Genomic DNA, 13,564 nt, shown 5'->3' with positions numbered 1-13,564 from the left:
AAACCATTTATTTCATACAAGCCTTACAAACTAATGACATCCATTCATTTTTTGATGAAAGACCAATATTGAAACAAACTAAATAAGTAAAAGAAAAAAAACGAATTCATATTGGAGACACGGAAGGCAAAACGGGAAAAAAAAATATGTTTTATGAACTTGTTTCATTACAGCTGTTATGCATATGAACCTGATGCAATCATATATGACCTATGAACCTGTTTCATTATAGTTGTTATACATATGAATATGTTTCATTACAAATTGTTATACATACCTATGAATGTAAACATGTTTTATTACAGTTGTTATACATATTAACCAGATGCAATCATATATGACCATGTTTTATTGAATAGTTTGAGTCTGTTTCATTGAAAATTACCCTGTTTCATTGAACAATTAGTAAGTATCTATTAAAAATTTATCGGTTTCAAAATTATTATAAAAACAAATTGATTGATCAATTACTAAAAAACCTCTATTTATATAATCTTCCCGATTTAAATACAAATAAAATGTTACAAAAATTATCTATTATAAAGTCAAAGGACAATCATATCCTTATGAATTAAAAATAAAGAAAATTAAATGAAATTATGCTACTTGTTGATGCTAGTTTGTACAGTTTGTACAAAAGGAAGTGGTTTGTATTTGATCTCTCTTTCTCTCTCTCTCTCTCTCTATATATATATATATATATATACACACACACACACATATATATATACACACATATTTGTGACTTGTTAATAATTTTGATTTTCGTCCCTATAGTTTAGAAATTATCATTTTTGTTCTTATGGTTTGTAATTTTCATACTTGAACTAATTCTTACCTTTAAGTATAAGGGACCAAAAAAGTAGAGAATTATAAACCACGAGGACCGAAACAACAATAAATAATAAATAATTAAAGACGAAAATAGTAATAAATTACTAACTATATGGACGAAAACGACAATTTATAAACAATAGGGACAAAAATCGCAATTTTTAGTAAACCACAGGGGGAAAAACATAACTGAATCTTTATATTATTATTGGTAATTTGGTTAGATTCAATTTAAAGATTCCAAATCCATCCAAAACCCGAACCTACGACTAACCCAACTACCAAAAACGTTTGCATAGCGATCCCAACGATCTCTGATTCCTCGATGGCGACCGACTTAGGTGCGAGGATCATGAGCACACTTGTGAGATACCCATTGCTCACACCAAGCATCAAGGTCAATCCGATCACGGGAACCTCGGTGTGCATCCATTTGGGTCCGCGGATGCAACCCAGAAAAAGTGGATAGAACACCACCCTTCCCATACTACACCATATCGCGCCATATGTCCCTCTTGGCACATGAATCGCCGTCAAACACTTTCCCAAAAAATCACCGACATTAAACGTAGTTATCAGAACTATAGGATACCAATCCTTAAAATAAGTCGATTCAACGTTTTCACTCAAGTAACCTGGGAAAATCGACAGTGTTACTAAGTAGATCAGGAACACAGACGTTACTAGCCATCGGATCTTCTTCACGACTTCCCAGAAGTTATTTGTTTCTATTGACTTGTGTAGTTGAGTTTTCGGATCATCGACGTGTTTTCGGTTCCGGTAGAATCGAATCACCGGTAATTTGTCCAAAACGTTGGTGCAGACGACGCAGAGAAGAACGATGAGTGAACTGAACACGAAGTAGATTTGTGTGCTTGTTCGGAGACCCTTTTGTGTGCGAGGAAGCGATGCTTTTGTTATGATCCTTAATATTGACACCATAAGACCTACAAAAACCGAAGTTAATTTGTGAAAAGGATCGAAATTTGATTTGGTGCGATATTTCGAATCGGGTCATTACAACAAAATTGGTTTTACAGGACGTCTAAAATGTCTAAACGCCCTAATAAAATATTTCATAGTACTGAAGTTTATAAGATCACACCAAAAAACCTCGTATCAAAAAGTGTTACAAAGGCTTGTACGATGATTCTAGGCGTTTCAACAAGTTTTTTAGGACGCTTGTAAAATAAAGTATTGTATGAGTTATTTTTATACAACAAATCATTTAAAAAACTGTCTTATAAACATAAATGTCTTATAAAAAGATGTATTTATAGTTCACTTCTCAGAAACCCTATTGGAACATTTTTAGATATGACGTTTTATAATCCAGTTCCGTAACATGAGTTTTAAAATTTAATCTGATGTTTAGACATTTTAGATGTCCTATAAAACCGATTCCGTTATAGTGGTAATGAATTGAATACGATACCGGCGGTGGCATTGCCGGCGAAAACAGCCTGCATGTAGCGTCCGGGAAGTTCTCGGGTGGCTCCGACTAAACTTCCACCCACCAAACCATCGGCTAAACCACTGATCATAACCATGGAAACAAGCACCAGAAATGCTACATTTGATCCTGCGGTGGTTTGGTTTCCATGATCGATCCAGTCTGTCACCGGCGCCACCATTAGAGCTAAAATAAACAAACCCTGACCCAAATTCATCCTCGTTCTCACCGACGGYARCTTAATCCGGCWGGACTTCGRCCAACASAGAAGGGTAACAAGCACCGTGACGGCGGCGGACATGTAACCGACGGAGAAGACTTTGTTGATGTGGGTGGTCGGATATATGTAATTGAAGTAATCGACGGCGGTGATGAAAGCATTCCATGGAATCAAATAGCCGGCGCCGAGAAAGAAGTGGATGATATAGGCGATGTGGTATGTGTCTTTTGGGTCGTCGTCTTCCACGTCGGATGTTTCCGGCTGCGGTTTTAATGGCCGGACGGTTTCCATTTTCGCCGGCGGAGGAAGCTGTCGGGATATGCGAAAAAGAGAGGGGAAATGATATTAATGAGTGGGTTTCTTTGAACTTATAAATGAGGAGTCATTTGCAAAAATACCTATTTTTCAATAAATTTACAAAATTAGTCCTTGTGGTTTCATGTTGGTTACGAAAAAGATCCTTCCACATTGAAATTGACGGCGAAGGTTATCACGATTTCGCTTTCGTTACGTCAAGAGTATACACAAGAATGAAGCCCCCTTCGTTGGGACGGTTAAGCACTGCCACCTCTCCGGGTCTAACGGACCGAAGCTAATCCACAACAATGGCTCCTTCTCTAGCCACTCCACCTCTCCCATCTCTATGAATATTGACTCTTTGTTTACGTCTCGGTGAACCACTGGTCCAACCCGCTCTCCGATTCTTCTTCCCCTTAAAACTCTAGCAACATCTCAGCCTCAACAGATCTATAACAGATAAATTTTGGTTTTGTTTTTCAACTTCGATTATCGATGGGTTCCGGACCAATGCCCATATGATTATATCTACAAGAGGTATATAAGATATACTAATACAATAACTATATGGGCTTTTATTCTCTATGTTTGGAATTGGGCTTAGTGGCCCATTGGATAACAATGGATTGGTTTTTAATATTTTAAGCCTTTAATGAAATTCAAAATTAAAAGACTGTTAATCAGTGATCGCCAAAAAGGGGTCCCGAGCAGACCTGGCCGGCCCTTACTAGTTTCGGTCGAAAATACTAAGCCCAGTTATGCTCAGCAGGTCCCAACCGGTCCCGGCCAATATATATATATTTTATGATGAGATTTTTTTAATACATTATAAAATTTGTAATTGGGTCACTTAAATACATTTTAAAAATGCGTTTTATTATAATTAAAATCGAGAATTGAGAAAGTTTTTTTGCATTTAATAGATTGGTATGTAAAATTTTCAACCATGACACTTGTATACAGGGATTAGAAGGCAAAAAAACCAAAAAAAGGGTCATAAATGATCATATAACGGCTATATTTAAAAAAAGACTATTTTTTTAAAAATCAGACCGGGTCCATAACTGGTCCCGATCTCGGTTGGGCCGGTCCCTCGAAACCCTCTAAAACCATAACTGGTCCCGGTCAGCGGTCCTTAACGGGACCGGCCCCGGTTCCGGTCCTCCGACGGTCTCGGACCGGGCCTGTTTGGTCATCACTACCGCTAATTACTAAATTTGGCAACCCGTTCACGATTTACTGTTTTCTTCAATTTAATACCAGCCGTTGATGGGTAACTTTTTGTTGGCAAAAATCATTATCCTCAGTTACTTTATCGTTAATATTTTTAACCATTAAAATTAATTGTTGGTAAATACTTTTTATCCGATAAAAGTTTTTCGGATAAGATTGTTTTTGTCATTATTATATATCTTATTGGATAAGATTCTCGATTATTACCGGTTCACACAGTAAAATACGTAAAACACAGTAAATCTTTGGTAAATGACCCATTTATCTATCTTGCAATCTGGCCCCATATAACCCAGAATTCAGCCATTGCATAATTGGTTTTAAGTTACGGTTGATTAATTGATTTCTTGAATTATTTTTGTATTTTTTAGTTTTTAATTCTTAATTAATAGTTTAAATTTTACAACCCATTATTAACCAATATTGTGTAGACCAATCAAATTCGTGGTATATATATATATATATATATATATATATATATATATTAATAACTTGGATATTCAACCTGTTATACAAGCTGATTAACTTCAGGTCGACCACTTGCTTGTGTATAGTTTGGAGTTATCGTGTTTAAACCTTCATGGTCATAAGGGGATTTTTATTCCTCCTTGATTTGAACCTGAAATTTTTGATATTTGGAGTCTCAGCTCAAACCAATCAGATACCACCCTTGTGGTTAAATCCGTAGGACATTATTTTAATTAAAAAAAATATTATAATCTTATTTAACTTATTAATTATTTAGAAAAAAAGGAAAATCATTTACGTTAAAAGCTTTTATCCGTTTAATTCAAACAACTTTGACTCATTATCTAACCTATTTATTTTATCATGTATAATTTAATCACGTATAATAAATTAAAAATGTAAATAAAATAAAATGTTGTATTTTATTCCGAAGACCATAGGTATTTAAACATTGATAAATAAATAACCAAGCTAATTATCAGTTCTAAGATTAATTCTATTAAGAGGCAATATCTGAATCGTTAAAGAGGTTAATCTTGTTTGATAAAAAAAAAAGGGTTGTCTCTTAATGGTTGTAAAACCCTATGAATGGTTTTGTATTCTGGACATTCTTTAACCATTCAACACCCTAATTTCATTATGTACTTTATCATGAGAGTCTCTTAATTATTTTAACCACTTAATTATTTTGCATCAAACCATTCAGTAACAGTCGAACAGAACCTTAATGTTGATATTTTGGGGTCTTTTGATATTCAAACAACACTTCAGACAGTACTGTTGTATATTGGGTTGGACTAGATTTAAGGTTATCATATAAATAGTATTTAAGGTTTTTTTTTATTATATAAAAATATAATATACAAATCAACTAAATATTTAGATAAACGCAAGTTCATCTAGGAAGGCTAAATATTATAAGAATGTAGGAACCATTCTTTTATGGAATCTTATGATGAATATTATTAATCATAAATATTTATCATGACATTTAATATGAATATTTTATCATGTTATTCATTATAAATGTTCAGGAAAAAAATAGTTCTTAAGTTTCTAAAATATTTAGCATTTCTATATTAACCCCCCTCTATTTAGGTAATTTCTAAGTGAATATTTATAAACTATTATTATAATATATTTACAAACACCTTCCTACACAATTTCCATATTATATTCATTAAACTTTCCTACATAATTTTTATATTATATTTATAAATGCTCATATATATCACGTGAGATCAATGATTTTTCGTGAGACCCGTAAGACTAATTTATGTTCATTAATCAACTTTATAAGCTAATGATCTAATGGTCTAAAGTTGTATGGTGACAATTTTGTGATTATTGAGAAGTCTTGTGGTAATTTTGTGATTATAAATATTCAGATTGTAAATCTAATCCAATGGTTGAGAATTGGTCTTACGGGTCTCATGAAAAATCTTTGGTCTCACATGATCCCAAGTCTATAATATATATATAATAATAATTTTTATACTAATATATATATAATGTTTTTTATAATAGTATATATGCATATCATGTAATTTTTAATATAAAGATATATGTATAATATATAATATATTCTAAGACAAATGGCATGAAAAATTAACGCATTTTAACTTGATTTCTATTTTGAGCAACGTACTTTCAAAACTTCTATTTTGGTACATAAGATGTAATGTTTTAAACACTTAAGTACCTGGGTAACCGGTTGAAAACTAATTTTAGATTTAAAAAAGACTACTTTTAGATTTAAAAAAAGGGAAAAGTCTAAAAAAACCCAATGGACTTTAGTGTTTTCAATGATTAAGTTCTTGTACAATTTTTTGGAACAAATAAGTCATTGGACATTCCAAAACCTGTTAAACAACTTCTTGGACTTTATAAAACATGTTATATACATTATTATGACCTATAAAACTAATTAACGTGGTAAAATAATGGAAAAAAATGAAAAAAAGCCAATGAACATTCATATTTTTAAGCGATAAAGTCCCTAAACATTTTTTATCCAAAAAAGTACTTACATTATATAAAATAAAACAAATATACCAAAAAAATACTTACATTTAAAAAAAATATTGATAAAATTTATTTTAATTAAAAATAAAAATATATTTTATTTTTAATTAGAATAAAATTCACAAACAATCTTTTTAAATATTTTTTTTTAATTTAAAAAATCGCATACATATATGATATATTTTATTTTAATAATAATATTTTTTTAAAAAAATTAGTTTGAAAAATCACTAATATGATATATTTTATTTTTAATTAAAATAAATTTCATCAGTAATTTTTTTAATTTTTTTTTAATTTATATATTTTATTTTTAATTAAAATAAATTTAATCAGTAATTCTTTTTAATTTTTTTTAGTTTGAAAAATCTGACAAAATATATTTTAATTTTAATTAAAATAAATTTTTTCAAAAATATTTTTTAAATGTAATTATTTTTTTGTAAATGTAAGTACTTTTTTGTTATATTTGTTTGATTTTATAGATCTWAATATTTTTTGGTTCAAAAAATGTTTAGAGAATTAATCGTTCAAAATATGAATGTTCATTGGGTTTTTTTTCGGACTTTTTCCATTATTTTACCACATTAACCAGTTGTATAGGTCATAAGGATGTATCTAACATGTTTTAGAAAGTCCAAGGAGTTATTTAACATGTTTTGGAATGTCCAAAGATTTATTTGTTCCAAAAAATTGTCCAATGACTTAATCATTCCAAACACTAAAGTCCATTGAGTTTTTTAGACTTTTCCCTTAAAAAAATTCATGTTACTAACCACGTCAGCAAATGATACTTAGTTGGATACAACATCACTCGCTAATCAGCATGATAACCGGTTAATGTTTCTAACGGTTAAAAAATCATAGATCTTCATACGTTCAATTGATTGCTAACTAAAAACACGAACATTCAACTACATTTATCAACTTTATATCATATGTCACTCGGAAATTCAAGCATGTACGCATTCACGTTGTAAATGCGTACGAGTTGGGCATGTAGTAGATAGACGTCAAAGCAAGTAGGTGAACATTTCTAGAAGACGACATTACTTGTGTATTATTTATTGTTAACGACGTTATATCGTTTTAACAAGAATCACAATCCCTGTAAAATCTATAACAAAATTTGGTCCAAAATTTGCATTCAATTAATGTAATAGCAATGAAAGGTATAACCAATGCTTCTATTTTTGTGGGATTTGTTTGGAGAATGTTCATTGATAAATCAAGAAAAATAACTGATATTTGAGCAAAAAGTTGATTATCGACAACTTCAATCGACTGCAAATGTAGGGGCAGAAAAGATACAGTGGCACAAGCCACCGTTTCATGGCTCCAATGTAAGGGGAAAAAATACAATTATGAAGGTTGTCATCGTATTGTTTTGTTGGGTGTTATCATATAGTTTTTGAAACTAAAATGTTACTGCAAGACTTAATATACCTCTTGTGTTCTAAAGACTATATGTAGACGGTACTCAAACATGGGTCTCTTATATGTAGTGGGAAAGAAACCAACCAACAGATTTATATTAACTAGAAGGGTACTCGCAAAATGCAGCGAGATACATCTCGATTTTAATATTTCATTTTATTTTTCTTTGGTTTTGGTTGATGTTATAATATGGTTTTATGTGGTTTTGAAAAAGCAATAATGTTCTTATTTTTGAATAAAATATAAATACAAAAATATCATAAAAAAGAAAAAAATATATTGATATTAGTACGAAACTAATTATTTAAAATTTCTCTTTTTTGTATATTTCTATAATTCATTTTTTTGGTTTAATAATAAAAAAATTTACAAAGATAATAATCAATTGTTTTGTTAGAACTCAATGATTATCCTAATTATATTTTAGATTTTTTATATTTAAAATGAGATGTTTATCATCTATTTGATTACGTTTACCTGTAGTTACTTACATGAATTCAAAAATGAAGCTTTAATAAATTGTACTTACACATAATTTACTTGCAATCTTGAATTTTGAGTAATATACATCAATAAACAGTACTTCATGCATAAAAAATAGTTTTTAAGAGTTTTTGTCAAATGCTTTAAGTATAGATATTGTGAACTTTTTCTTCAGATATTTTTTATAGTCAAATTGTATCACTACTTAAAAAAAATTCGGGTCTGCCTCTGTCCACACGGAACCCAACTCGAATGACCCATTTAACGATGATAATAGTTGCAGGCCCGAAATCAAAATCGGGACATATCTTGGATATGGACAAAATTACCCCCAACACTTTGCCAATTGAGCTACACGTTAAATAACACAGACAAAACTTACAGTCGCAACTTATTATGGGATTATTCTGGACGAAATCTGATATGAAACGATGCTTTTTGTAAGATGAAGTTAAAGCATAGAATAATAAATACGAGATCGTATTTATCTCCAAATTGCAAAGCATATTCCATTACTTGCATAAAAATGTACGAGACCGAGGTCTAAATATAGCCTTTTTCTTATAACGATATTATAGCTTTAATTAAAGATAAGTTACGTAAAAAAGTAACGTATTTTAATTTGATTTTTATTTTAGATAACGTACTTTCAAAACTTTTATTTTTGATACCTAAGATGTAAAGTTTTAAACATTATCCAGTTGAATCATTAACCGGTTACAATGGTGATGTGACGAGTGATGAAATGAAGTTGAGTTAAATAACAAATAATATTGAGTTGGATATCATATCACTCACCATAGCAATCGGTTACCTGTATACTTAAATATTTAAAACTTTACATCTTAAGTATCAAAATGAAAGGTTTGAAAAAATGTTACCTAAAATAAGAATCAAGTTAAAATAGGTGTTTTTTTTTACAACTTGCCCTTTAATTAATTCTCACCAATTTGTTCATAAAAATCTCATCAAAAAAGAAAGAAACAACTAAACACCAAATATATATTTAACCAAAAACCACTTCATCCATTTACCAACTGAACTACATACAGACGGCGAGATATGTATTATTATTCATAATACAATCAATGAGATCCGATTCAAAGGTTCCAAAGCCAACCGAAAGCCGAACCTACAACTAACCCGACAACCAAAAACGTTTCCATCGCGATCCCAACGGTCTCCGATTCCTCGATCGCGACCGACTTGGGTGCGAGGATCATGAGCACACTTGTGAGATAACCATTGCTCACACCAAGCACCATGGTCAAACCGATCACCGGAACCTCACTACGCATCCATTTGGGTCCGCGGACGCAACCCAGAAAAAGTGGATAAAAAACCACCCTTCCCATACTGCACCATATCGTGCCATTCGTTCCGTTCGGTACGTAAATCGCGGTCAAACACTTTCCTAAAAAATCACCGACATTAAACGTTGTTATCAGAAATATAGGATACCAATCCTTAAAATATGTCGATTCGACGTTTTCGCTCAAGTAACCGGGGAAAATCGACAGCGATATCGCGTACACCGTGAAAACCGCGATTACGAGCCACCGGATCCTTTTAACTACTTCCCAGAAGTTATTTGTTTCGATTGATTTGTGGGTCGTCGGAGGCTCATGAAGTTTCCGGTTCCGGTAACATCGGATCACCGGTAATTTGTCTAAAACGTTGGTGCAGATGACGCAGAGAAGAACGATGAGCGAACTGAAGACGAAGTAGATCTGCGTGCTTGTTCGAAGACCCTTTGGAGTGTGCGGAAGTGACGCCTTCGTTATCACCCGTAAAATCGACACCATAAGACCTGCATAGACGTTTTTAGGTGTTTTAACAAGGTTTTTTTTTTTAAATTATTAAAATAAAGTCTTCTGTTAGCTATTTTAGAGAACAATATTCAAAAGAGTGTCCTATAAATCCATTTTTTACAGGACAAATGCATTTTTTCAAATACCGTCGTATAAAATAGTTAATATGATGCTTAATTTTAAAATTGTTCTAAAAAACTTGTTAAAACGTAAAAAAAACGTCCTATAAACCCATTGCAACACTTTTAGAGAAATAGTATTGTAGTAGTGTAATTGGAAATTGGTAAAGATTTGAAGAGGGAAAGATGAGATAAGATCATACCGGCGGTGGCATTGCCGGCGAAAACAGCCTGCATGTACCTTCCGGGGAGTTCTCCGGTGGCTCCGACTAAACTTCCACCGACCAACCCATCGGCTAAACCACTAATCATAACCATGGAAACAAGCACCACAAATGCCACATTTGATCCGGCGGTGGTTTGGTTCCCATGATCGATCCAGTCCGTCACCGGCGCCACCATTAAAGCTAAAATAAACAAACCCTGACCCAAATTCATCCTCGTTCTCACCGACGGCAACTTAATCCGGCTGGACTTCGACCAACACAGAAGGGTAACAAGCACCGTCACGGCGGCGGACATGTAACCGACGGAGAARACTTTGTTGATGTGKKTGGTSGGATAKAKGTAATTGAAGTAATCGACGGCGGTGATGAAAGCATTCCATGGAACCAAATATCCGGCGCCAAGCAGGAAGTGGATGATGTAGGCGATTTGGTAGGTGTCTTTTGGTTCGTCGTCGACGTCGTATGTTTCCGGCTCCGCTTTGGACGACGGCTGTGAGGTTTCCATTTGGGTTTCCGGCGAGCTGAATGAAGAAAGCACCGTCGTCGAAATGTGGATAAAGGTGTCGGAATAAGCGAAGGGTTTGGGCTGAACTTATAGCTGAATTTGCATGAATTCAGGTTCACCCAATTAAGCCAGGTGGCAGTGCTTAATATAGACAAATACTAAATGGATTTACAAATGGACTATTTTTCACGTGAAGTCATTTCAGAATTCAGGATGTATGATTATATATTTATTTAAATAATATGTTTCATGTTAAAATATAAATAGTTTATTTATATTAACATCCTAAAATAAAAAAGTAACGTATTTTAATTTGATTTCTATTTCAAGTAATATACTTTTAAATTTTTTATTTTGATACTTAAGATATAAAGTTTTAAACATTTAAGTATTCGGGTAATCGGTTGAAACATTAGTGATATGGTATCAACTCAATATTATTTGTTCACATGGATATCTTAATCTAAAATTAGTTTTTATGTATTGTGGTTTATTAGAAGAAATAGTTAATACTTCAACATGTTACTCGAGTACTTAAATGTTTAAAACTTTACATCTTAGGTACCAAAATGAAGTTTTGAAAGTACATTACCTAAAATAGGAATTAAGTTAAAGTATGTTATTTTTTCATGCAATTTGTCATATTAATATTAGTGTGAGTTCTACCATTTAGAGTTGGAAGGGAAATGACAACAAACTATGCAAAAAGGAAGGTTCTTATTGGATCGAGATGCTCTTAGAAAACCATATATGAGAAGACATTCTAGAACTGACTCAACGACTGAGGCTAGTAAAACATTAATGTTATTATTGTTCTGTCCGTAACGTGTACTGTAGATCAGTTGGCAAAAAAGGGAGCTGATTTTGCCTAAATACAAGATGATCATAGGTTTGATTATGGGCCTCTTGATAGCCTGCTGTTGAGCAGGCCGAAACGTATCTTCATACTAGTGTCACTGGAGGCAGGTTCCGTGTAAAACTGACTGAGGTTGCTGGTAATCAATTTTTTATCCGTAAAATGTTATTTTTATTCCGAAATACAATATAATAATTATATTTTAAAATAAATTCTCAAATAAAAAAGTATGCGGTAAAGCACACACGAAAAGCATGAAGTCTATATATAATTAGGATTTAAGAAAGAGAGAATTATAGAACTAATATTAAAATGAATAAATAGTGGGGGTTAAAATCGCCATTTCATTTTTGGAAATTTAATTAATAAATAATTAGCAAATATTATGCATCATTTAATTAACTAAAGATTAATTAATTCAAATAAGTATTAGTTTATGTACTTGTACCATACAATAAACTGTAATATTTTATTGTGAATTAATTAATTAGGAGTGCTCATGAGTATCGGGTTGAAGACATTCAAACAACATAACTTAATATTTACGGTTTGAAAAATCTTAACCCAACGCAACTCAATCCAAACCGTATGGGTTGAAACTTTGATACATTAAAATATTCTTCTAACATTGAATATGTTATTTCTCTACTAATATATATTTTTTTGTAATCAACCATTTGATACAACTTATCCATACTTCTTATGGATATTACATTCAGTTAATTTTCTCAATTTACATATATATATATTCACAGTTACAGAACATATATACGAATGAGTTATATAGAGATATAGATAGATTGAAAATATGTGTATATGAAGAACGTACGTGACAGTGCAATTGTCTAATGTATATAATAAATAAAAATTCAACAATCATAATAAATCTAGGAAATAAAATGATATTAGGTCCACAGCTAAAAAAATTGTAAGTATGTGAAGATTAATTATCTGTAAACTTGAAATGTAACGAACTGTGCATTATTTATATTTGAACATGTTTATCAGTTATTTATTAGTAAAATTTATCGAGTTCAATTTCTTAATAGATTGTACGAATACAGTATTATATATAAATTTGAAATGTAACAGACTGTGCATTATTAATAATATATAATAATATTTAATAAATTGTTTTTAAGAAATCTGTTTAAGTGTTTTATAATACAGTATAAAATTGATATTTTAATGTGATTTATCCTAAATTTTTTTATATTTTTAAAATATATTAAAAAAATGAATTTTCAGGTATTTTAAAATCAGTTTTGAAAGATAAATATAATAACAGAAGAATTTGTCAATATGTACGGTTCTAATTTTGGTCTGAATAGGCCATGGACCACTTGGATATAAATTAAAAAATATAAGGTTGATGTCTGATTAGTTTGAGCTTGAGTTTCAAAGGTTAAAAATACCTGAAGATCTCAGGCACAAATCATCGGAGAAATAAAAATCCTCTTATAGTTACAGAGGTTTAAATGTGGTGACTTCGGACTACCCGCAAAGTAAGTATGAATTAATCGGCTCGCATATCGAGTTGAATATTCAGGTTAATAAAAAAATCTATTTTTCGTTCATAATTTTTAACTTTGATTT

The 13,564-nt window shown here is 31.5% G+C and overlaps 2 protein-coding genes across 2 annotated transcripts; both read right to left on the bottom strand.

Moving 5' to 3' along the window:
• Positions 1 to 1,065: 1,065 nt before the first annotated feature.
• On the bottom strand, positions 1,066 to 2,798 carry LOC112516353 (equilibrative nucleotide transporter 8-like). The gene is made up of 2 exons (XM_025123364.1): positions 2,270 to 2,798; positions 1,066 to 1,781 (listed from the first exon to the last, which is right to left on the bottom strand). The coding sequence occupies exons 1-2, from the start codon at positions 2,796 to 2,798 to the stop codon at positions 1,066 to 1,068; spliced, it is 1,245 nt and encodes a 414-aa protein (XP_024979132.1).
• Positions 2,799 to 9,550: 6,752 nt separating this feature from the next.
• LOC112516430 (equilibrative nucleotide transporter 8-like) lies at positions 9,551 to 11,112 on the bottom strand. The gene is made up of 2 exons (XM_025123469.1): positions 10,584 to 11,112; positions 9,551 to 10,260 (listed from the first exon to the last, which is right to left on the bottom strand). The coding sequence occupies exons 1-2, from the start codon at positions 11,110 to 11,112 to the stop codon at positions 9,551 to 9,553; spliced, it is 1,239 nt and encodes a 412-aa protein (XP_024979237.1).
• Between the last annotated feature and the right edge of the window lie 2,452 nt (positions 11,113 to 13,564).

This window comes from Cynara cardunculus (genome assembly GCF_001531365.2).
Source record: "Cynara cardunculus var. scolymus isolate 2C chromosome LG 8, CcrdV1, whole genome shotgun sequence".
Taxonomy (NCBI): Eukaryota; Viridiplantae; Streptophyta; class Magnoliopsida; order Asterales; family Asteraceae; genus Cynara; species Cynara cardunculus.
Note: the sequence above shows the minus strand (reverse complement) of the source record. Positions and strands in the feature narration are given on the sequence as shown.